Genomic DNA, 23,152 nt, shown 5'->3' with positions numbered 1-23,152 from the left:
GCGAGGAAATTGTTTCGTTCTCTAACTTCGCAAAGAATTTTTCAATGTAGGCTGAAAAATCTCCAAGTCTGGGTGAGGGGAAACAGAACTCTTCTTCGCGGCGGGGCAGTGGAACTCGATCTGGAGAGTCTTCTCCAGACCTATTACTTGGACTGGAACTATCAAAAGCTAGTCGTGTAGGATTCGCTAAATATACTTTTATATAAAATGGAATTATCTCGTTTGATTAGCTGTCGTTTGGTAGTTCTGATGCCCCGCGAGAAGGGCTGCTCTAGCAAATTGTGTATTAAATATACATATTAGATATATCTTGGACACACAGACATTCACGTATATGTACACATAGCACTATTAACGCGATAACATCATTGAAATAACATCCGATTTACAAATTGATTTCCGTTCGCAGTTACAAATATAATTTGAAAACGCTTAACTATGTATTAAATGCTAACTTGTGTTCTTTAAATCTGTTTAAGAATAGTGTAGAATTTATTATAGATATTTTCGATTGGTTTCCGTTTAGTTTTGCTTTTGTACTTGACCGTATCAAAAATGAATGTATATCTGTAGATGGGTCTGTGATTGCGTTAAAGAGCTCCATTCACTTGACAGTATAAATTTGAATAGCTTAGAAGTAACATCAATAATGGTTCTTACAAAGACAGAGAGTCGGCCTCGAAATCGATTTGTTGGATTGTTCAGATGCTACACAGTTGAGAAATTTTTCCGCTTTCGTATCGTTGTTTCAGTTTCGGTTTGCAATCAGGTGAAGATTTCGTTTATTTTTATCTTGACAATGTTCAAGTTTGAGAGATTCTTGGCTAAAACGTAAACTAAAATCAACCTAGTCACACAACGAAATGAATGCTGAATAAAATTTGGCAATTTGTTGCATTGTATAGTTAGTTTCAGTTGTAAATTTTTGTTTCTTTCGTTCGTTTCTTCTTGGGTTTTGTTTTGTTTGTTTAACTAAAGAAAATCAGCCTTTTCTTGCTATACACATTAAATACATATATCGTTTACCATAACCTAATATATGATGTTGCGTGGGGTCTCCCGGAAATCTCTAGAGATTTAACACTGTTCTTAATTTAACATTATTATAAAATGTTTGAAAGTGGGTGGGGAACACCAGCTTAGTTCCCATTTTAACTGATGTATTAAAATCTCCAGAAATTTCCGGGGTTCCCCCATTTTGTGTGTGTTTGTGTTGGAAGTATACGTATTAAAAATGGTAATCCTTTAAAAATGGTTAGATCTTAACATAGTTCTATGCGGATGTGTCCGGGGTGTCCTCAGTGCTCGATTCAGTGGGCCGTTGTCCTTGTTACAGCCGCGGCGGCTTGAAGCTCAGCGTGGTGCTGCACTCCACGCCCACGTCCATGGCATCCGGCGTCGAGATGCCGCACTCGGCAATGGAGTTCCGCACCGACGGCGGCTGCTCGGCACCCGGCAGGAGGCCCACCATCAGCAGGGGCTTGTTTAGCACGGAAACGCCGCCGGCCGATCCTCCACCCGCTCCAGGATTGCCGGCTAACTGATCACTGCCCAGGCTATTGCTACTGTTGCTCTGACTATTGCCGCCGATCTGCTTCTCCTTGTTGCGCCGCAGCGAGGATCGATACTGGCGGGGCACGTTGATGAGCAGCCGCCGGGTGGTGGGATTGTGGGTGGTGCTGGAGACGCCTCCGAGGCCGGGATTGAGGCCCAGAGTGGCGACCGGTCGTCGCGCTGCGTACTGAATGGACTCGGCGCTGTTACTCAAACGGATGTTGCCAACTAAAATCGGGTTCGGACATACAGTGTGGGACAAAGAAAAAGAGGAAAAATAATATTGCTGATGAGTTACTTGGTTTCAACTGGAGGTCTTGGTCGTGGAGTGGCAAAAAATGTTGGTGTTGGTCTATGGTGGAGGCGCTTTCTTGATGTGTTATATGGCTTACTACTGCCGAATGCTGTGTGGTTGTTGCTGCTGCTGACCGTCTCTGTGGGCGTTCCGACGACAACAACTCGCAATAACGTTAACAAATAATGTACAAAATGTGGACAAAACACACAAAACTCGGGGTTAGTACGCAAAATCAAACAACAACAAGTACAACACACGTAATTATGCATGTAGCCCATGTCTGGGTGTACATCGAGTGTAAACGGACAAAAACAACACAAAAAGCTTTCAACATCTTTCGGTTTCGGGTATACACAGTATAAATAAATAATAAGTTTATTACAAAGCAAAATAATAAATGGGTAAATGAGAGCAAAGTACACAATACAAATAAATAGTTAAAGTATTCGATGGCTAAACCAAAACAATACAAATTAAAAGGTAAGACTAACAATATTCCGATGGGTTGGCGGTGGCAACAAAGAAACCTTGGCCTATCATGCTCGGTTAGGGGATCTAAAGTTAGGCTGGGCATTCCCATTTTACTCCATCTTAATCCTTAGGCATGATAAACACTCGAATTGTTTTGACAAAACAAAAATAAATTAAAATCTTAAGAGTAGTGTGTTTAGCATTAGTTGGACATAAGCAAAATTCATGATTGGATGCATTGGTAGCTACAAAACACAAGACATTTCATTCCGATCTTCAGCTCGCTTTAGCCGCTTTCGCTTCTCTTTTATCAAAATAAAAAGTCCAAAACATTGAAAATGACTGTGGCAAAGTTGTTGTTGTGGTGGTTATTGTTGCTGTTGCTGTGGCCGCTCCTGTTGCCGTTGTCTTGGGGCAGATTGCTGGTGGAGGTCACCTCGAAGGACTGGTACAAGGACGGGGAGCTGCTGCGATGCTGCTGCCGCGGCGTTGAGTGTCGCAGCAGCAACATGGCCGCCTGCCTGGGCTCCACGTGGTGCTGCAGCTCGTGGGCCTGCAGAGTGTGCGGGCCACCGCCGTCCAGGGAATCGCCATCGCTGTCGTCGGTGACCTCCAGCAACTGCTCCTCCCGGACAACGACAACCGGCTGCAGCCGGTTCAAGCATTGGCTGGAGTAGTAGCATGAGTTGCCGAGCGGTTCGTGTAGATAGTTGGCCAGATCGTCGCCGAAATTAGTGTTGTTGGTGGTGGTGAGCGTAGTAGTTAGTCCGGCGTTATAACTACCCGAATTGACGTCCAGCAGCAGACGACGTTGCTGCTGTTGCTGTTGGTGTTGCATGGGCGGAGGTCTCAAGAGACCCTTGGAATGTATCTGTTGCTGTTGCTGCTCCTGCTGCTGCTGCTGCTCCTTCTGCTGTCCGTAGCTGTCCTCGGTGTCCATCATGTCGTCAAAGTGCTGCTCCTGCTCCTGTTGCTGCTGCTGCTGTTGCCTGCGGTAAAAGTGGAAGAGCAACGCCGCCTGGCTCCGTTCGCCCTCCGTTTGCGCCTGCCGCATGTCCCTGGTGCTGCCGCCGCCCAAGTAACCTGCGGCAGCGGCCAGGCAGCAATTGCTGCACGTGTCCGCCGGCAGCTGCAACGTGACCACCGCATCCCGGGGACCCAGGAACCACTCGGAGCGAGTGCGCATGCGTGCGGTTTGGCGCTCATGGACCTAACACATTCCCATTTCGTATACGTCGTTTTCAACATTTGCAATTATTATTTGATGTTTGTTGGTTGGTTGTTGTCGTGTGGTTGTTGTTGTTGGTGGTGGAAAGACGGGGGATTCAAAATTTTCGCATTAGAGTTTTTGGCAATTGAAATTTTCGATTTAGCTAGCTGTAATTTTTGCTTGATTCACTTAAGTAAAGAAATGTAAAAGGCAAAATCAAAATCTTGAAACGAACAAAGGTTCACAAAATAAAGAGGGTTAACAATTCATGTTTTAGTGAGATTATAAAATGCAGCAAAATCAGCGCAGTGGAAAAAGTGCAGATTATACAAAATGATGGAGAGAATATCACAGGGATTCACCATAAAATTAGCGACAAAGAAGGAAGATCCTTAAGCTTAATTTCACCGTGAATACCCCTTGAATATTAGAAACAAGCACATTATAATTAGCAGAAACATTCAGTGAAAAAACCGCCAACAAGCGCTTTGATTGCTTATCTTGGGGTGGAAACAACATTCAAAAGAATTAAATCCGCCAAAAAAGATTAATTACAGATGCAATTTGGGTTTTTCGGCTCGTGTTTTGTAGTATTTGCATGATTATGTTTTCGGATTTTTGTGTTTTCTCGCTTTGCTTATCGACTAAATGTTATTTGGTTAACTACAAACAACTATGGGGAGTGCAGCAAACAACAAAGGCAGGCTTCTAATCTACATAGACAAGACACACAAGCGACAATAAATAAAATGGTGCACATGGGTATCTTAGAGGTATAATAATTTACAAAGTAACGATTACAACAAAATCAAAGAAATCATATCATGTCGGTAGCTTATCATACACAATGTTCTATTTTTTCTGATATGCCACTTTTTACAGCAAATGATAAGACTGGGAACATTAACTAAATAATAACTAAGGTGTACATGGTGTTCTACATATAGAGATAACTACATCTATATTCGGTGTCAAGAGTTTTGAAAAGATTTGTATACTTCTGCGTTACTTTATCCGAGTTTTTGTTGGTCCACAAAGGGTGATCAGGAAATAAACCCTCCGATCCGTAAAATAATTATTCTAATTGGTTTGCCTAACTGATGAAAGTCCAAATACTTGAGCTTTTCAAGAAAAGTACGTTGTCACCGTTTGAGTAACAGTCAAAAATGTCTGTCTCTTTTTTACACAAAATAACTAAACTATGTTTTTATCATCCCCCAATCCCGAAAAAACTCTCGTAACCTTAGTTTATAGTTTAACTTATATCCAATCGATAAAAACTTCTCATTTCTCACAGATTTGACACTCCCAATTGATTTGTTATTATTAAATACGCAATTTTGTGTACAGTTTTAGCTTGTTGCAACTTTGTATAGCACTCGTTTTTTATTTAGTGAAAATAGGTCTTTGGGCATAGAAAATGTATTTATAAAAGGTTTTTATGTTTTTGTTGGATTGGTTTAACATTTTGTTGTTCTCGTTTTAATGTTTTTTTTTTTTCGTTTTTTTGTAAGAGAATTTTGAACAAAAATAAAAAAGAAATTTCTAATTAAATTATGAACATAAAGTGTAAAATAAAAATATGTATTAAATTTTTTCTCCGTTTTTAGTCCTTTTGTACAGAGTTTTGGTGAAATATGTTGATTTTTTGTACTTTTTGTACCATTTTAGGGGGTGTAAGGGTTGTGAGGGCGTAGATTCTTCGATTTCTGGGTCTTACAATTATATAAAATGTGTTGTTGATTGTTGTTGTGTAAGTAGTAGTTGTTTGTTTTCGTTGGCAGGCGCAAATTGTTTGGTTAGATTATGAAAGTATTAGAAAAAACTAGGCAAACATTTCCGAAATGAAACAATTTTGAGCAATTTGCTAGTGATTCGAGTTAGAAGAGAGTCAAAGTAGGAGTGAGTGACAGAGAGATTAGAGGGGTAACATTTCGAATTGACAAAACTCAAACACAAGAAACAAAAGAAGTTAAATTATGGTATTACATAAGGCTCAATTACAATAAATCAAAATTCGCAACAGAAAATGGAAGAAATCAAAAGAAGTAACTTAAAACTAATATATTCTTGGTTCTTGATTCTTTTTCATTTCCTGGAAAAAAGAAACCAGAACTTAAAATAAATTCGAGCATTTGCAAAGGGGTTAGACCTAGGATCTATATAGATGGTACGTTCTACACAACGGTCGCAAGATCTCAAACGGAAATGCGTGAGCCCAGCAAGAACTTGTCCCTCACCTGTGGCAGATACGAGAGGCTCTTGGTGCTCTCCGCATATCGGTTGACGGCCCGCAGCTCCTCCATGGTCATGCCGCCCTCGGCTCCTCCTCCATTTCCTCCCGATCCTCCATTGCCGCCTGCGCCGCAGTTTGCTCCGGCCGAATTGGAGCTGCAGGAGCTGCTGTGCCGTATGCCCCGATTGCAGCGGCTGCAGGTGCGCTGCTTGAGCTTCGGGGGCGTGGGGTTTCCAGCTGCTGCTCCCGGAGCAGCTCCTCCTGATCCTCCTGCAGCTCCTCCTCCCGATCCCGCACGCCTTTCTCCTCCGCCATCGAGGCTCTTGGTGCCCGTGCGCAACCGCCTCTGATGATGGCTGCTACTCGGCGCAGCGGGCTTCTTCTTGTTCTGGCGATAGCGTCGCTTCACAAAGGTCATCTCGTCCTCATCCTCGTCGTCGTCATCGTCGTAGTCTCGCTGGTGCTGGAGCTGCACCTGCTGCTGCGGCTGCTGTTGGTAGTGTAGTGGCTGCTGGGCGCGCTGCTTGTGGCGATAGATGCCGCGGCTGCCCTGCGGCGGCGCTATGCTGCTGATCTCCAGCTCGGCACCAAAGTCATGGACACCGTCCAGCTCATCGTTATCCTCGTCGTCGTCGGCATAGTCGTCGTAGTCGTAGTCCGTGGCATTGCCATTGCCGTTGCCATTGCCATTCCTCTTCGCCGGCAACGGGGACGAGGTCATGGCGTATATGCCGGGTCCCTCCAGCGAAACCGAGAGACGGGCACAGCTCTCGATGAACGAGTGCTCCGGGGAGACGCCCAGCGACAGGACGCTGTTCTCCAACGCCGAACTGGAGCTGGTCAGCAGTGCGGGCGTCGAGCGGGACTCCTCCTGGGCCACTAAATCAGGTCGGCAGTGGGTTATAACAAATGCATTGGATGACTGGTCAAAATGAGGGGTACAAACAACTACGGGGCAAAAGTACATGCAGCAAAAGCTAGAGAATGGGGTGGTGCAGTGCGGGCGGGGGTAGAGGCTTATCTTTCCGGGACACCAGATGACCAAAGATGAGCTTATCAGATATCGGATACATGTTCATTGATCGCATTCCCCCACACACACAGAGAAGTTAGGTCGGACAGTGTGGAGTAACAGAGGTGGAGATTTCCAGAAGCGAAGCACAAAAGAGTATGATTCTAGCTATATCTACGGATAGGTAAACACTTGTCGAGTACTCACGTAAGCCCCAACGCTCGCATTGGCACTGCAGCCAGGTCTTCTCCGCCTCCAAAGAATGTTGCACTGCGGGGAAAGCGATAAAAAGTTATTAGCCAGAGGAATTCCGAATGCCATGAATTCTACACCGAAGAAGGGGTTTGGACAATTACTTAACCAATCAATATATTGACTAAAGACAGGGTAGACAGAATGAGTTAACTCCTACATGATTCACGAACAGTCAGTTCGTTAAGTACAGGTATAAAATAGTGTGATCTCTATTTTGTTTAATGTCTTTTAACTTTTTTAACTATACTATAAGTAAAGCTAGTTTTTTTCGTTTTAAGCTAACAAGCCCTAAAAGTAAGGATGTTTTTTAATATATTCTTGTTTTTATCTTCTAAATTTAAAGAGTTATACGTTTTGTTTTGAAATACTGTATAATTGAAAATGCAACCTTCAAGGCTCTTTATAAAATTAAATTATCCATAAGTATCCAAACCGATCCTAGTTTAACCACCTTCCACAACTCACATGCGTATTTCTGTTGAGCCAGCTTGCCACGCGGCGGTGGTGGATACTGGAAGCTGCATATCCACTCGTCCTGCACCTTGAGAATGCGTCCTGTGACGCGGGCGTAGTACTCGTAATTGTCGCGCCCAAAGATGTCGTGTGTGGCAAACTTGTCGATTATATTCTGCATGATCTTCGTAGAGACCTGAGTAACCAATCGAAACACTTTAAAATCCATTTTGTAACATCAAAGAGGAGACCAAACTCACCTTGAACTTGAGCACATCCTCCATGCGAGCGGTTTTGCCATCGCTCACGCAGGACTGAAAGAAACTGGGGGCCACGGACACGCCCAGCGCCTCGCTGGTCATTCCGGTGGAGGCGTGGGCCGCGTTGCTCGCGATGACCCGGAATGTGCCGAACAGTAAAACTAATAGATGCTGTGTGTATTTCGGCAGCGAGCCGAAGAGTCTGCAAGGGGAAAAGAGAAAGGTTCTTTAGAAGAATGTCGGCACATAAATCTTAGAGATATTAAATGAACACACGAAAGAAGTTTATGTATCTATTTATCACCCCCTACTTAAACACCACATAAAATATTTTCTGAACAACATAACTTGGAAATGGAAAAAAGAAATCCTTATAAATTCCTAGGACAAACAAGCGTGTTTTATGTTCTCTAAAACTCTTGTCTAAGTTCTAGAACAAGTGGACGATTTTTTCGAGTGCATGTGATGACTGATAGATTGTGGATTTGATAAGTATTTGTCAAGATCTGTTATCACAGCGAAATGAATGGCTTGAGCCAGTTGAGCTGGCGGGGCAATTGTTAGTCATGCGTTTTGTGTTACTACCATTACAGAAGTGCACTGACTCATTCTCGAGCGGGCTGAACTACTGCTGGCCGCTCGTTACCCATCAAAATCCAAACTCATCGCCTGGCCGGGCCGGCAAAGAAAGTCAGAGCAGCTCCCTGTTCACACTTTCATTTTGGCGTGCCTAATGATTTTTCGAAACAAATGGTTAAGCCGAGGCGGCGGGCCCCAGCTGCAGCCGGTGACTTTGGCCGGGGAAGAGGAAAAACTGGTTGGCAACCTCCTAAGCGTCCACATTACACAACTCGATAGAGGTAGCAAACCAAAACCGAAAAAACCAAACCGAAGAGCCAGCACCAAAAGCCAAGCCAGCGAGACAGGCCAGGCAAGGCGGGCAGGCAGGCTGTACGAAAAACAGAAAAATAAAACCCAGCTCAATCAATTAATGCTTTAAAAGCAACGCTCTCCTCGCAACATCTCTCCGAAGCTGGCGCTTAAAAAGTGAAAACTTCAAGATACAACAATACGAGTGGCAAATGCAGGCGGAGATGGCGGGGTGGGGGCCAAATCGCTTGACAATGAACTATACTATAATGCGCTGGCTGTCTGGCTCTATTTTCAGTTTCGGATGTGGTGTGAATTGTCCGCGAAGAAAGAAAAGCAGACCGACGAGAGAAACGACAGCTTAGCCCGATAAGTGTTGCATTTAGAACGAATATCTCTGCTCGAGAAGGGAGTGCAGCGATAGGGCTTCAGGGGCATTGGAAAATCGTGAACTCTCGGGTCCCGGTTAATTGAAACCTAGAAATTAGCCAACGCAGTTTATGCGATGATGGAGCCCGCATGAACTGTCACAAGCGGAGAAATCCAAGGGGCAAAGAGAGAGGTGGGAACCTTAAATGCCGTAAGTTACCCACACAAGACATTCATCTGTAGCCTGTTGGAGAAACTGGGGCCCAGATGAGCAGGTCTTTCTTCGAACACCTCATGGTGCTTGGGCATAAAAATAGATTCAAGTTCTGGGAAACATAAAAGACTTTAAATATTGTCTATAAAGGAATACCCCTTCAATAAGCATATTTTTATAAGTTAACTCTATACTTTACGTTTCATATCCTAATCATTCCGTTGTTTTAGCAACTTTCTTAACTTTCATCTCCCTTTTTAAGGCCTAGTAATACACATTATTTTTAATGGTTTAGTTCACATCCCCATTGACTTTTCTTATCGAAGACTCTCCCATTTGAAGTCGCGCCTGATTCCTAGGGAGGTTATCGTTGGTCAAGGTTTCGCCGGTTTCGCTGGCTTCCCAGGTTCATTAGTCCATTGATATCTCCCAATTTGTTTGCTCAAAACTACAGGCGAGTCAACAAGGCGATGTGAACAACCGAAGCAATGCCACTAGACCCCACCCAAGCCAAACAAACACTTTGGAAGACCCCTTCCGTACGCCCTCACCAAACCCCATTGCCCGCAAATAGCAACTGGGCAACGTGCCGCTGAGAGTTATCCAGAAATAAAATAGCAGGAATTCTATCTAATCTATCGAGTTTTAGCTACACATGTTGCGGCTTCTTTGGAGACACTTGAACTCCTCGGAGGCCGACATGATAGTGGGGCACAGCTAATGATCACCTCGAACTCTGGGCCGAGAGTCGCCTGATAACGACGATTATCAATTAGTAGTCATTTGGTCTTGCTTGTTTTGGCGTCGGGTAACGCCCATTAAGCGGAATGCGTACAAATCGTTTATTAATTACAACAATTACGCGGCATGCTGTTAAAAAACATAAACAAGACCGCAGCAACCGCAGCGACTGAAAGCGGAACAAGTGTTTACGTCTGTTGATACGGGGAGATAGGCAATATCATTGGGCCAAACTTATTTCCGAGCCCCACAGTCCCACAAAAGTACCCAAATGGCATGAGTAATTGTGCTTTATTGTTTGCTTTACCATTCGATGATTTCTACGTATTTTACCTTTTCTTCGTGATTGATGGACGCGCTTGGAACCGACGCTCCATTAGGGCCTGCGGATTGCCTTATACAATCGCGTTGCGCATGCGCCGTATCAGTCTGTTTTTATTCCACTCATTTGCATAATCAATAGGCCAAACAACCAGGCACCAATAAAGACAATAAAACCCGGCAAAAGCGTTAGCATACATTCGGTTCCCCGAATCGGCGCTAAATAGTTTCCGATTTTTATACTCAGCATTCGCCAGGCGCAGATTCTGCGTATTGTTCATTGACAGTCGGACAACTCGTCATACTATTTAGGTGAATCATATTTCGGTTTGTGTTAACGTTTTCTGCCTGCCCTGCCGTTGACTGACTCCGTTTTTCATTCATAAAACTGAAATATGTCGGACAATACTTTATTCGCTCGTTGCGTTTGTATGTGCCGCATTTGATCTGCTCTTGTAACAGTGTTTTATCACAATATCATATGAGTCCGCAGATATGTGCGATTTGTTTTCAGTTCGTTACGTATGGAAGTCTCGGAAGCTGCGATGCTGGGCCCTGCAGGGAAACCAGTTCCCCGAAGTTCCCACACACCGAACTCCACTCTTTGTGACACTCTCGAGAGGAGATCTCCGTCGCCGGCGGGGTTTCAGCTCGGATTCGTTTGGAGATCAGTATTCGCATTCGGATCGGAGTGAGTGAGTCAAGTGGGTGAATTATGCCGACTGTCGAGGCCTGTGTGAGTGATAAGTGAAATATCATACACAAGATAATTGAGTTTCCTTGCGGCGCGTATATGTGCCTACTTCAACGGCTTACATTAACGAACAAATGCATGATACTCTTATGGAATTCAGCTGACTGATGGCTTATAAATACAGCATTATTCAAAGGCTTTTCGAGGGAAAGAAGGGGAAGCACGGAAATAGGCCTTGCAGGGCAGTCATTTACTTATGACTTATTGTAGTTTCATTACTTCCAACTAAGAAAAATGGTACATAAACCAGTACTTTTAAAAGCGGGAAGGAACTGTCTGTCCAATTTATAAATAAAAATGTTTCAACTTTCAATAACTGAGTTATTACTTATTTGCAAGAGTGTATTGACAAAATGAGTTGTGGATTAAAATGATATCAACAAATAGAAAGTCAGTCGTTGGTCCCTGCTAAATTGAGTATCAATAAGCGTCCATTTACCAATAAACACAGTTTCAAAATCATTTCATTTTCGAACTGTGAACTAAAGATTAATCGCTTCCGCTATCAACGGATGTCTCATGAGTACGTAACCAATATTCCAAGCTTATAAGCCACAGATAAAGGTTTGTCATTTTTACATGCAATGCTATCGGATGAATGGGCCCATAAAATAAGAATATGTGGATCAATTGATGTGGTCGCCGTTGTTAATGAATCATTTGCATTAGGTCATAAGCAAATGAGTTTATGCTAGTCTGCCGAGAGAATTACGCATCACTTGAGCAAACAAAGGGCATCAAGTGTCTAGGAGTATTGAATGGAGAGTGTGTGTATCTCTGTATCTCTGGATCGCTTATCGGATCGGCCACATCTTTTGCCTACTAAGCAGGCCGGATCGGTCGGTTTTATAATTATGCTGCCCCTGTCGCTTATATCTTTGGCTCCCCTCTGTTTTTCCAGTCTCTCTGCATCAGCATCAATATTCATTGTGGCGAGCTCAATCTGCATCTTGTGCTCACTTCCACGCCCAAGTCCCGAGACTGGAGAGTCAAGTACACAGAAAGAATAACTTTATTCTGATGAAACATGGTAATATAAAATCAAAATTCGTCATATCTTGGCAAGCATTTCCGATCCGAAATAAACATAATTATTCCCCAATTTGATGGTAGTTTCTCACTTAAATAAAGATATCTCAACATTTTTTCTATACAATAGTTATCTGTACAAGTTGCAGATTCAGATGGATAAAGTGGCAGCCAGAGCCTTTGTGTTCGCTTAACAGATGCGAAAACATAACCGCAGCGGCAGCAAGTTTTTCATGTCGGTTTTTTAGTTGGTCGGTCGGCAGAATACAAAAGACAATACGTCATATAATGAACCGAGCAGAAGCAATACCCGCACCAGCAGCACCGAATGCACGATAATAAAAAGCAGTTTTCAACATCCGTATACTAAGTGCAAACATCACGATATGCGATGGATGACGACTATGACCCACCGACCAGCCAACGACAATGCCCTGGTTACACTGGACAACCGATTGTGCGTTGATATCATGGCGATCAATCATGATCATCATCAGATGATAAGGCGCTTCCTTTTCCCCCGATGCAAGAATTTAGTAGTACAACGCCCTTGAAGATAATAATTTCATAAATGTATGGAACAGAACGTATAGTTTTATAATTATTTTTTCTTAAAACTGGTTACTTTGCTTATCTAAGAAAACAACTGAATAACGTCATCGGCACATTTCTGAAAGAAAGCTGTAGTCTCAATCATCCACCCCAGAGTTATGGTTCGTTTTGAAATTTGGTACGAGGTTTGGATTTAAAAAATATTATACTCTCTTAGGTAGGGTCGGGCATCTTGAAAACTGGGCCAGATGAAGCTCCGTGTGACTCCTTGGCGAACAAGAGGCAGCGAACAAAGTTGGAATTTAAAAAATGAACAGCTCAAAAGTCACTAAAAGCTAGCACAATATTTTTGGACCTTGAAGGAAGCCAATTCCCTGATGGGCAGTGTATATCCGCCACATGTTTTTAGTGGCTGCGTCTGCAGTGTTCGGTTGCTCGGTTGTTCAGCGTTCAACGTTCAGGGCGACTCGCTGAGGGAAAAGTGCGAACCCAAGAGAACCCTTGAGGAAAAGAAATACAGACGGTGCGGTCCACTGACGTAAATTTCCACGCTTTTCGTATGTTTATAAGTACATTTTTTGCGCTCGCTTTATTTAACATTTATTGGTTTTGTTTGGCATTGTTGTTTATACACGTCGGCGGCAGTTTCGAGTTTATATTTATGCAAAGTCAAAGTCGAATGGATACTCCTGAGGTGGCAGTCGATAAAACGAAGAAAGATTGGCAAGCCCATAAAGTTTCAAGGGGTTCTACCTTAAATTTTACCACAAGAAGTTAAAGGAGATACTTTTCAAATATTTTGAAGGTTATGTTATCAATTCCATTTACATTTCTACCATGCTCTACCTTAAGCACTTACTTCAAATAAAAAATACAATCTTAATGTAACTTCTCCGTAGGTTTTATGGTCGTTTTAGGATTTCTATATCTATTAATGAAATTTTTCAAGAAAAAAAACAAACACTAACGCTGTTTAACGTTATTCCCTCCTAACCTTTGAAAACTACGATTATTTGGATGTTCTTTCCGAAGTATACGTATTTTAGGGGTTGATCAATAAATAAATGTATTAAACCATACACAACTTACTCTTCTAAATAAATTTCAAATTGTAAAGAATTGGTTTCGCATGGTTGCGGATCTGTGTATCCGCATAACTTTTGTTTTAAGCAACCCCGACCGAAAAACCGATAAATTAAGAGAGAAAACAATGCAGTGCTTGCGAAGACCACATATAATAATAATCAGGAAGCGAAACCTCAGAACGTCTGGAAGTGGGCGACGGATGGGGGGAGGGCCCTTCCAGACGTCGGATGACGATGACGGGCTTATCGACTTATAGACAACAACGTGGTCGTTGTTGTTGTTGCTTCTGTTGGTAATGCCATTTGGGACAATGCGGCTTTGTCGTTTTTGCACTGCAGTTTTTGCCATTTGTTTGTCTAGACCAACAAAAGCGGGCAGAAATTTCCGTTCCTCCGCTCCTCGCTCTTCTCAGCACTTATCAGTATTCGCAGCAGTCAGTTTTTCCTGTGCCTTCGACAATTGTCCAGCAGGCAATTGTGCAAATAGCCTATTAACTGTGGCCCAAGTCTGGGAGGAGGCAGGCCCGCGTACATAATTGAGGAAAGGTAAAAGGAAAGCAGGATATGGGCAGAAGGACCGAAAGGGAGAGAGGGCAGCTGGCAATACCACGGCCGATCGGGTGGAAAATGTGATTTGCGATCATATCCAGAAGGATTTTGGCCGAGCCTAACGTGAAGAAAACGAAATAATGCATAAAGTCCCACAAATAATAAAGAAACAGCAAATGAGTAAAATTGAGTAAATTGTGAAGTTGTTATAGATTAAACTACTTATTGCTATGAAGGGTATTTTATAATTTAGCACACAGTTCTTAAACTAAAAGTAACTAAAATAAATATGTTACATTTCAAATAATTTTTAAAACTTGCGAAAACTAAGATCATATCCCGACTCCCAGCTGGGCTCATATCTTTCCTTAATAGCGGTTTGATTATTTTCACATTTGGATATTAGGGTAAGAAAAAAATTCAATGTAAAATTAATATTACAACTGTTCAAGGCTTCAATTACATGGGTGGACCCTTCTGTTCGAGCAGCTATGTAGGTCAAAGATGTATCTTTTTCCAGAACTTGAAAACCGGGGAGTTGGGGGGATGCGACTGTACAAATAGGAGTAAAACAAAGAGCAACAGGCGTTGGAAAAAGCTTGCGAAAGCTCTTTTTCAGCCAGGCAACAAGTTGCGAATAACAGGACCAGCGGAAAGAGTGTGAAAAGAGAGTGGGGGGAGAGAGAGAGGGAAAGCACCAGTCGCACTCTCTTCCAGCAGCTGCTTTCTTGGTTTTTTCTTTACGCCTTTCTTCTGTGTTGGTAATTTACACAAAACAAAACGCGAAGGAAAACAATACACAATTGATTTATACATATGTAGGTAAGTACGTGGGTGTGTATTTTTGGACTATTGCAAAAACGTGCAACAATGACGTCGATGCGCTGCAACAACAACAAACACGAAAAAGGCCAGCAGCTGGAAAGTACACAAACAAAAAATGATGTGCCAACTGATGGAACTGAGCACTCTCTCTCCCTCTCCCTCTCCCTCTCTCTTTTTGCGTTTACTTTTAATTGATACAAAGTTTCCAACGCGTGTCTATTTATAAAGGTGTAGTTGTTGCTGCTTCCCTCGGCACAGGCGCTATTTTCGCGCATTTTGTTTGATTTGATTCGATTGCGATTGCCTAATGTTTTTTTTGTTGCTCCCGCGGTTGCTGTAGTTGCTGCTGGTGCGCCTGCCCCCAAAAAGCAAATAAACAAAGTAGCCAACGCAGCGCAGCAGCAACAATTACAACAAATGTGTATATAATTGTACAGGTTTGAAAAGTTTACACACACACAGCGGCGGTCAAGTAAAAAGTTCGGTGGAAAATATCTGTGAGCGATTTAATAACATGTATTAATTTTTTATTTACATACAAATTTAAATGTATTTGTATTTTAAAAAGTCTATATATTTATTGTATGAATTCTTAATTTTTACTAATTATTTCCTTTTTTATTGCAATACCACTTTACTACATTTTAAATGTCTTCAGCTTTGTAAGTCCTTTGAAAACGTCGCAAAAAGTGTTACTACAAAAGTAGCACTTAAAAATAATATATACAAAATTCAAAAATAAGTGAATGAATGAATAAATGAATGAAATAAAAAATTGTACGTTTTTGTAAGTGACTTTTATTTTTTATTATTTGATAATCGTACTATTTTTAGGATTACTTTAAATTTAATGTTGTCAAACATTCAGACATTTTAAGTCACCGCAGTGAACCATAACATCCTTCTCCTAAACAGAAGTTGTGGAAGTTTCGTATACATTTTTTTAACATCAGAATTTCCTGCAAACACTGCTAGGATCGTCACCAGCGCTGTGTGCACAAACGCACAGGTTGCCAAACTGAAAATGTACGCCTTCCACTCCACCCCTTTTTCCCCGGAGAGCTCTGCGCGAAATGAAAATAATTTGGCGGTCGATTTCTACGCATGCAGAAGTTTAAATTTATGTTTTATTGCTGACGTTATTTGTTTACACGCACATTCAGCGTTTAGCGATCGGCGTCCAGTGCTCGGTGCTCGGTGCTTAGTGCTCGGCATTTAATGTAACCGATGGATCCGACCTGATCCGATCTGCTGACGCAGGCACCTCCCATCCCACTCCCAGATCCATCTCAATCAGGCGATTGTTTAGCAAATTAACCAACCGTCGGAGGAAGCCCAAGCAGACAAATCATTTCTGCCTGTCAATCGCAATCGATCGGCTCTAGCTGTTCGATTTCCCAATTACTGCAGGCCCTCACTTTGCGAGCGAGCCAATGAAGGAAAAGCAGAACGGGCTGAAGACAATCGCAAGTTGCAGCAGTCAAATACTTCGCTTACTTTTAGTTGAGCCTGCGTTCGGGGTTTCTTTGTGCTACGCTGGCCCACGCTTTACGCTCTAATTCAGGCGGTTAGAAATCGATTGCAGCAAAGGAAAGACAAGCAGCAACGGCCGAGAGTTGGCCAAAAGCGAGTCAAAATCCGAGCTTAGCCCTTTCGGCGGCTTCTGTTTACACTTCCCAGTCTCTTGAAGCCCCTACAAGGCTGGGCAGTGAATCAGCGAAAATCGGAATAAATTATAAGCAGCCGCAATTCTATAGGTTTTCTTTGCTGGGTTTTCTGCAGATCAGTAGCATGCGTACAGCAATTCGAAGGCAAGCTGTGTATTTTCCCTTAAGACTAACAACTACAGTATGTTTTTAGCCCGAAACATTAGTTACATTATAAATCGCCTTCCGAAGTCTGGCACACACACATACTTAGCCACCATATGTTGGTCCACTATTGGCAGTCAATACTGTTTATTATAAGACCAAACATTGCTGCTTGTTGTTTCTGCTGCCGCACAAATTATGTAAATTGCCTGGCACATCTAAGGGTTAAGCGACCGCTTAACGCTCAAGTGAAAATTGGTGAAAATCCACACAAATGTGTCAACAAGTGCCGAGCAACAACAAGAACGAAAACAACAGCAGCAACAACAACCAGTGCGGGCAACGAAAACAACAAGAGGCTGGCTTTCCAGTGAATTAACTCCCCCTGAAGATTCTTGGGCTGCAGCCGAATCTACATCTACGTCTACACACATCTAGAGATCCGGTTCAGCAAGTTTACCGCAAGCTAGTTACAATACAACAAAAAGCAAAATCGGTGTGGCGCACACCTGCGGTTAAAATAATAGGAGCTGCCTTACCCTTGCAGTTGGAACTAATATTAGTCTTAATTCTGATATTTCCCCAGAAATTACTACGTACACGAGCTTTCAAACTGTGAGATACAGATTGAGAATCCAAAGCCTCTACACAAGGTTGTGACGAACAAGTTCTTGTTGTCTCGCACGCGATCTGCATACTAATGCTTTTCTGGTAGTACCATCCCGAATAAGGAGTCGTAGCACTTACTTGTCTACTATTAATTTACGATCTTGTCGATCACTTGGTGTTTGGTGAAAATATAATAAAAGGCCTTTAGGAATTTATGGCAAGTGTAATGATTTCCACCGAGGCATAATAAAATGTCTAAATTTACTGATTCCCAAGATGCTGCCAATTTTATTATGACTGCCAGAGATTTACTGCAGTTAAATTTATAATACAATATTTGGAAATCTAGTCATTATACGATTAATTCTGTTATTTTGTATGCTTTTCAGCTTGTGATTGTTATTGAAACACAAATATTTGTTTTCGCATAGATTTACATTGAAGTGCGACTTAAGTTGTATAATTTTAAGTAATTTAATATTTTTTAAACTATGTTTGTTTTTCCATTTTTGTTTTGCGTCAGTGGACTTTTCTTATTCACTGATTGACTTCCAAAACTCTTAATGTTGTTATTGTTATTTGTTTGAGTTCTGTCCAAACTCGATTATTTTTAAGATGTTTTGAATGAATCCGGCAATTAAGTATTTATTTGGCATGATAAACTATTTTTTATGAAAGGATTCCGAAGGGACCTAATCATCGACAAGTCATTTCGAAATTTATTAACTCCTCCTTAGATTTCCATGAATCTAAAGCTCAACTGATCCCATTTGGGGTTCGTTCAACTTTTTTTTTTTGGATATGAAAACAAGTGACGCGCAAAACTTAAATGAGTCTTTTTTAATTATCGCTCAAAAAAGTGATGGTTTTTATACAATTTTTCTTAAGGAAATTCCCAAAGTTCCTGAGTCATTTATGTACATAACTCTTCCCAGATTTGCCATATTCTTTGGTTAAATATGCAAAGAAAACAAAGGAATATGTCTTTATACTCAATTCATGGATTTTAGCATGCAATTTTCAAAAAGATCTGTATTGCTTCCTAATTAAAAAAATATATATTCATCATGTTCGGCCCTTAATTTGTGATTCTACTTCCCTTAACCGCATAAGGAAAGTAATTACACTGTCTCTAAAATTGTATTCCGTTTTTGAAGCTGCAGTTTCCAAGTCAAATGAACGACTTTTTATCATATATGCGTTCCATATTTCTTCTGAAGAATGTATCTTGAGTTTCATTTCCTTAGCAGTTAAAAGGAAATAAATTATTTTGTGATTTAGAGATGGTTTTGAAGAAACACTGCGTTTAAGGGTTCGATTTCCCTCGATCGCAGACCAGCCAACGTTTGCGATGCTATTCTCGCGACCTCCACCGTTCTCCCACCGCGGCCCCACCTTCTTGCCACTCACCTGTGCAGCCGCTCCGTTTGCTCGGATTCGTTTTGCAGATCGTTGATGGCGAACAGCTCCATCTCGCCGCTGCGCCCGAATATCCCATTGGGTATCTTGCGCAGGAACTTCTTCAAGACGCTGGCGATGGTGAACACCGAGTAGTTGTCCACGTTGACCAGGCGGCCCGCCTGCAGGAAGTGGATGAGCTTCTTCATGGCCCCCTGGTGGCCGGGGGCGCGGAACACATCCCGGCGGTTCGGCGACTCCTTGTTCAGCTTGAGGATCAGGACGAGCAGGGGCCCGGGAATGTTGTTGTTGTGCTTGCACACCTCCTCCAGGGGCACCCCGAATTTGACCTTTTCCAGGCGGTACGGGTAGGAGGGGGCTGTGGCGGGGTGGCCGCAGGAGGTCACCACGTTGCCCAGGTCCGCGGCGCGCCTGTGGACGCGTTCTGCCCAGCTGGACATGATTTTTCACGCGATTTTCCTGCCTGCCTGCGTGTGCGTACGTGTGTATAGGTGTGTATGCGAGTTTTCACGAGCGGGGAAATGTGCTCGGCAGACTTTATGGTTTTATGCTGGCCACAAACATGTTCACTTAACTGGAATGGTAGTTCGCTCGCTTGCCCACCACTGTGCAGGCGTACATATGCGTATTCGAGTATCTTTTACTTTATTTTCTATTGCGAGTCCCGTTCGAATTTGGCCTGGAAAACACTGAGCAAAGCCTGCTTTGATTAAAAAATCGCCACCACTCCTGCTGTATGCATTTTTTCTCTCTTCTTCTTTCGCGTCTCTCTTTTCCACTGCGTTTCTCCGTTTCTTTTCGCTTGCTTTTCTTCTTTTTGGCCAACGCCTCGGAGCTTCGCTTGCCTCTGGCTTCGCTGCTTGCTGAATTAAACGCGCGGCTGGTGCATTTCGTTCGGTTTTGTTGAAGACGCGGCGGTCGGCGCTCACTTTCGGTTAGTTTGCACTGGTTTAGTTGTGTTATTCGGGGAGTGTTTAATTATTTTGTGCGCTGCCCGCACGACGCACGACTTTTTTCGCTTGAGTTAGGGATGTGAAAATGCATCAAAATATCAGTACGACGATACTTTTGTGTAAAAACATCGTTATAACTACCGCTGTTATCGATTGAGACAAACGTAAGAGCCGATGTTTTTGAATAAACATCGGGACACATCTGTTATATCGATTGGCAGCAACGCAAGTGATAGAGACAACGTAAAGCCCGATTCGCAATGCGCGGTATTTTTCAAATGTTTAGGATTTTTGTTTCTGTTTATGCGAGCTAATCTGAACAATGGATTTAAATAATGTAGGATAGTTTTGAACAATGGCATCGCAGAATAGCGTTTGGACATGTTAGAAAACTGACAGTTATGGTTAGCTATATTTATATAGCATGGAAACTTTTGGTTTGGAAAGCCCATTAAATTGGTAGTGTTACGCCCAGCCATTCCATTGGAAAATATATTACATCTCCTCTATTTTAGGAATACAGAACTCTTGGGCATTCGGCCCACATGGTATGCTAAATTGTAAGCGAGTGGCTCCCGAATACTTGTCGTCAAAGTTTCCGATCAAAGTGATGATTCTAGAATGTGTGGAAGGATTTGAGAAGTTAAATTTCCCACAATAAATTGGAGATACGTATGTCTCAACTATATTTTATGTTTTCCCCAGGAATTGGGTGGGTTCCCCTGACCTAGTCAATTTCAGTTGTTAAGAGAATCATGCAATAAAAAATTTGTTAATAAATGAAACTCACATAAATTTCCTGCTCCATATTCAATTTTTCCCGCCTGTTTTTGGCATCCTTGGTTCATGGTACTGGGTAATGGTGGTGAAAAATACCACAAAAAACCTGCGAAAACATACCAAAATATTCATATGCAAAAATATTCACGAAACTGTTGAATTGCTGAATTGTTGAATTTTGGTCTGCTTTTCCACACAATGTCTACTTTCAGAGTTTCAACAATTCAACAGCCTCGTGGCTGCTGAAAATTTTGTTGAATTGCTAAAAGACAGACTGAAAGAGAGGGTAACTCAAACATTTTAGTTTTCGGCTTAAAAAATCTTTGGTAAACACAGACTGGCAATTTGACAATCAGACAAACAGCTGACCTCTTAAAATTGAAAATTCAACAGGCAAAATTTTAACAATACAGCAGTTTAGGGTATACCCTGAGTATAAAGATATGTTTAAAAAAATAATATTTTAAAAGTGAGAAAGACATACTAGGGTACTTTCATTTTCCAGCGGTTGGTGGATTGACACACTTTCAACAGAAATGTTATGATCTTATGTTAAGATAGTCCGTTCATGAAGATGTAAGTCCTCCCAACGTCTGTAGGGAAAATTGCCCGATTCCTCCGGCACAATTGCCAAAGCTGCGACTTAGAAGTCGGGGATTTCTTGGCTACATATCGCTTGATGTTCCCCATGTGTTTTCAATCTGATTTAAATCCGGGGACTGTGCTGGCCACCGCCTTAAGTCAATTTTGTTTTGGCTAAACCACTCCTTGGTCAATTTGATGGTATGTTTAGGATCGTTGTTCTGCTGAAATGTCCATAATAAGGGAATTTCATCCTTAAAATAAGGAATCAAATTTTTTGAGCATACTTACTCGCGTTTGTCCATGATCCCATCGATCATATGTGTGGAGCCCACACTGCAGTATGAGAAACATGCATGATCCATGATTCTAAGGTCACCATGCTTAAGGGTTTTAAGCTTATGGTTCGGGTGGTGTTCGGTGGTCGACGGACATACTGTCATGAACCTGTTCCGCCGAATAACACCAGCTAGGACTCATCTTCCCAGAGGATATTATGCCACTTGGATAGTGGCCCGTTCAAGAGGCATTTGGCAAAATCCATCCTGGATTTGAGAGTCTTATACCAAGTAAAGGCTCCTTTCTTGGACTTTGCGTTTTCAAATTTTTATCAAACAGTCTTTTACCATATGCAACGCTGGGAATTGATACCCTAATTAGATGCCTTGTTGAAATTGGTTTCGGAACGGGAAACAAGTACAGTCAGTTCTGCTTAAACTTTTTTAATTTCCACGTTGATTGTCTAATAAAAAAGAACAATAACCAAAATCGTTTTTTGCATACATCAGTCCCAAAAACAAACTATCTTTGGTTGGCTTAAAATAATTTCGTGGACGGAATGTTCTTTTAACTTATAATATTAATATCGCTTTGGCTAAGTCAATGCCTAGTTTTTCAATTTCGCACAATTTTTGTTCTTAATTTGTTAACTGCCATTATTTTTTTCTTGGCAGTGTACTATTTTGTTTTTTTTAGTACCTATTACAATGATCGTGCAGCAAGAGTTTGATAAAATACTTAAGGATGTCATTTCTGTGTGAATATGGATCCAGCTCGCTAAACCAGTAGGCATATTGCAGTTATAAGAAATAATCAACAACACCATGTGAAGTTTTTAAGGATTGTTGCTGACTTCAGTGATATTACAAAAAAATTATTTCATTTTTTTTTTCAGACCATTTTTTGACAACTATATGTAAAAGTAGTACGATTTTTATTAAATTGAATTCGAAATTGTTAAAAATATAAAAAATTAAGTTCCCAATATTATAAGATAATATGTCAAAAAGCACCTCAAATATAATTTGTTTCATAATATGTTCCAAATTATCCATATTAAAATCGAAATTCAAAACTAATTAAAAATTTGCTATTTCCAAGAGTAGGAGGTTATATGTCAACAAACGCCGAAGCTATAATTTGTTTCATATTATTCTCCCACCAATTTTTCGATCGTTCCTATGGCAGCTAATGATATAGTCATCCGATTTTGATAAAATTTAATTCGAAATTCAAAACCAATTAAAAAATGTTATTTCCAAGTGTAAAAGGGTATATGTTAAAAAACACCAAAGATATAATTTTTTTTTTAATTTTTTCCCCTATAGTTCCTATGGGAGCTATAAGATATAGTTGTCCGATCCGTCTGGTTCCGACATATGTACTACCTGCAATAGAAAAACGAACAGACGGAAATGGCTAAATCGACTCGCCTAGTGACGCTAATAAAGAATATAATATGTACTTTATGGGGTCGGAAACGACTCCTTCACTGCGTTGCAAACTTCTGACTGAAATCATTATACCCTCTGCAAGGGTATAAAAATAAAGTAAGTATAAAATGAAAGATGTAAACAAAATTTTTTCCAATTTGATATCTTTTTAGATTTCAGAAATAAAAAATGAAAATAAAAGTACACAAACAATGGGATATTTCAGAA

The 23,152-nt window shown here is 41.5% G+C and overlaps 1 protein-coding gene across 6 annotated transcripts; it reads right to left on the bottom strand.

Annotated features, from left to right (window-relative positions):
• Nucleotides 1-79: 79 nt before the first annotated feature.
• Nucleotides 80-19,948, bottom strand: LOC108030581 (rho GTPase-activating protein 20). Of its 6 annotated transcripts, XM_017103545.3 has the most exons (7): nucleotides 18,889-19,948; nucleotides 7,750-7,951; nucleotides 7,502-7,685; nucleotides 6,989-7,051; nucleotides 5,774-6,648; nucleotides 3,107-3,533; nucleotides 80-1,782 (listed from the first exon to the last, which is right to left on the bottom strand). In XM_017103545.3, exons 1-7 carry the CDS (start codon nucleotides 19,335-19,337, stop codon nucleotides 1,331-1,333), a joined length of 2,652 nt encoding a protein of 883 aa, XP_016959034.1. In that variant the 5' UTR covers nucleotides 19,338-19,948; the 3' UTR covers nucleotides 80-1,330. The 6 variants fall into 6 exon arrangements, with proteins under 6 accessions (XP_016959034.1, XP_016959037.1, XP_016959036.1 ...); XM_017103547.3 differs by lacking the exon at nucleotides 3,107-3,533 and having other exon boundaries at nucleotides 1,625-1,782; nucleotides 18,889-19,946; XM_017103543.3 differs by lacking the exon at nucleotides 80-1,782 and having other exon boundaries at nucleotides 1,790-3,533.
• Between the last annotated feature and the right edge of the window lie 3,204 nt (nucleotides 19,949-23,152).

This window comes from Drosophila biarmipes, chromosome 3L (assembly GCF_025231255.1).
Source record: "Drosophila biarmipes strain raj3 chromosome 3L, RU_DBia_V1.1, whole genome shotgun sequence".
NCBI lineage: Eukaryota > Metazoa > Arthropoda > Insecta > Diptera > Drosophilidae > Drosophila > Drosophila biarmipes.
This window is presented reverse-complemented; position numbering and strand designations above follow the sequence as displayed.

Excerpts from the sequence above, each read along its gene's own strand:
- LOC108030581 (XM_017103543.3), bottom strand. The coding sequence starts at position 19,337 with ATGTCCAGCTGGGCAGAACGCGTCCACAGGCGCGCCGCGGACCTGGGC. Across the intron at positions 7,952-18,888 it reads CAAACGGAGCGGCTGCACAG|ACTCTTCGGCTCGCTGCCGA; the intron begins GTGAGTGGCAAG and ends TTCCCCTTGCAG. Across the intron at positions 7,686-7,749 it reads AGGATGTGCTCAAGTTCAAG|GTCTCTACGAAGATCATGCA; the intron begins GTGAGTTTGGTC and ends TTGGTTACTCAG.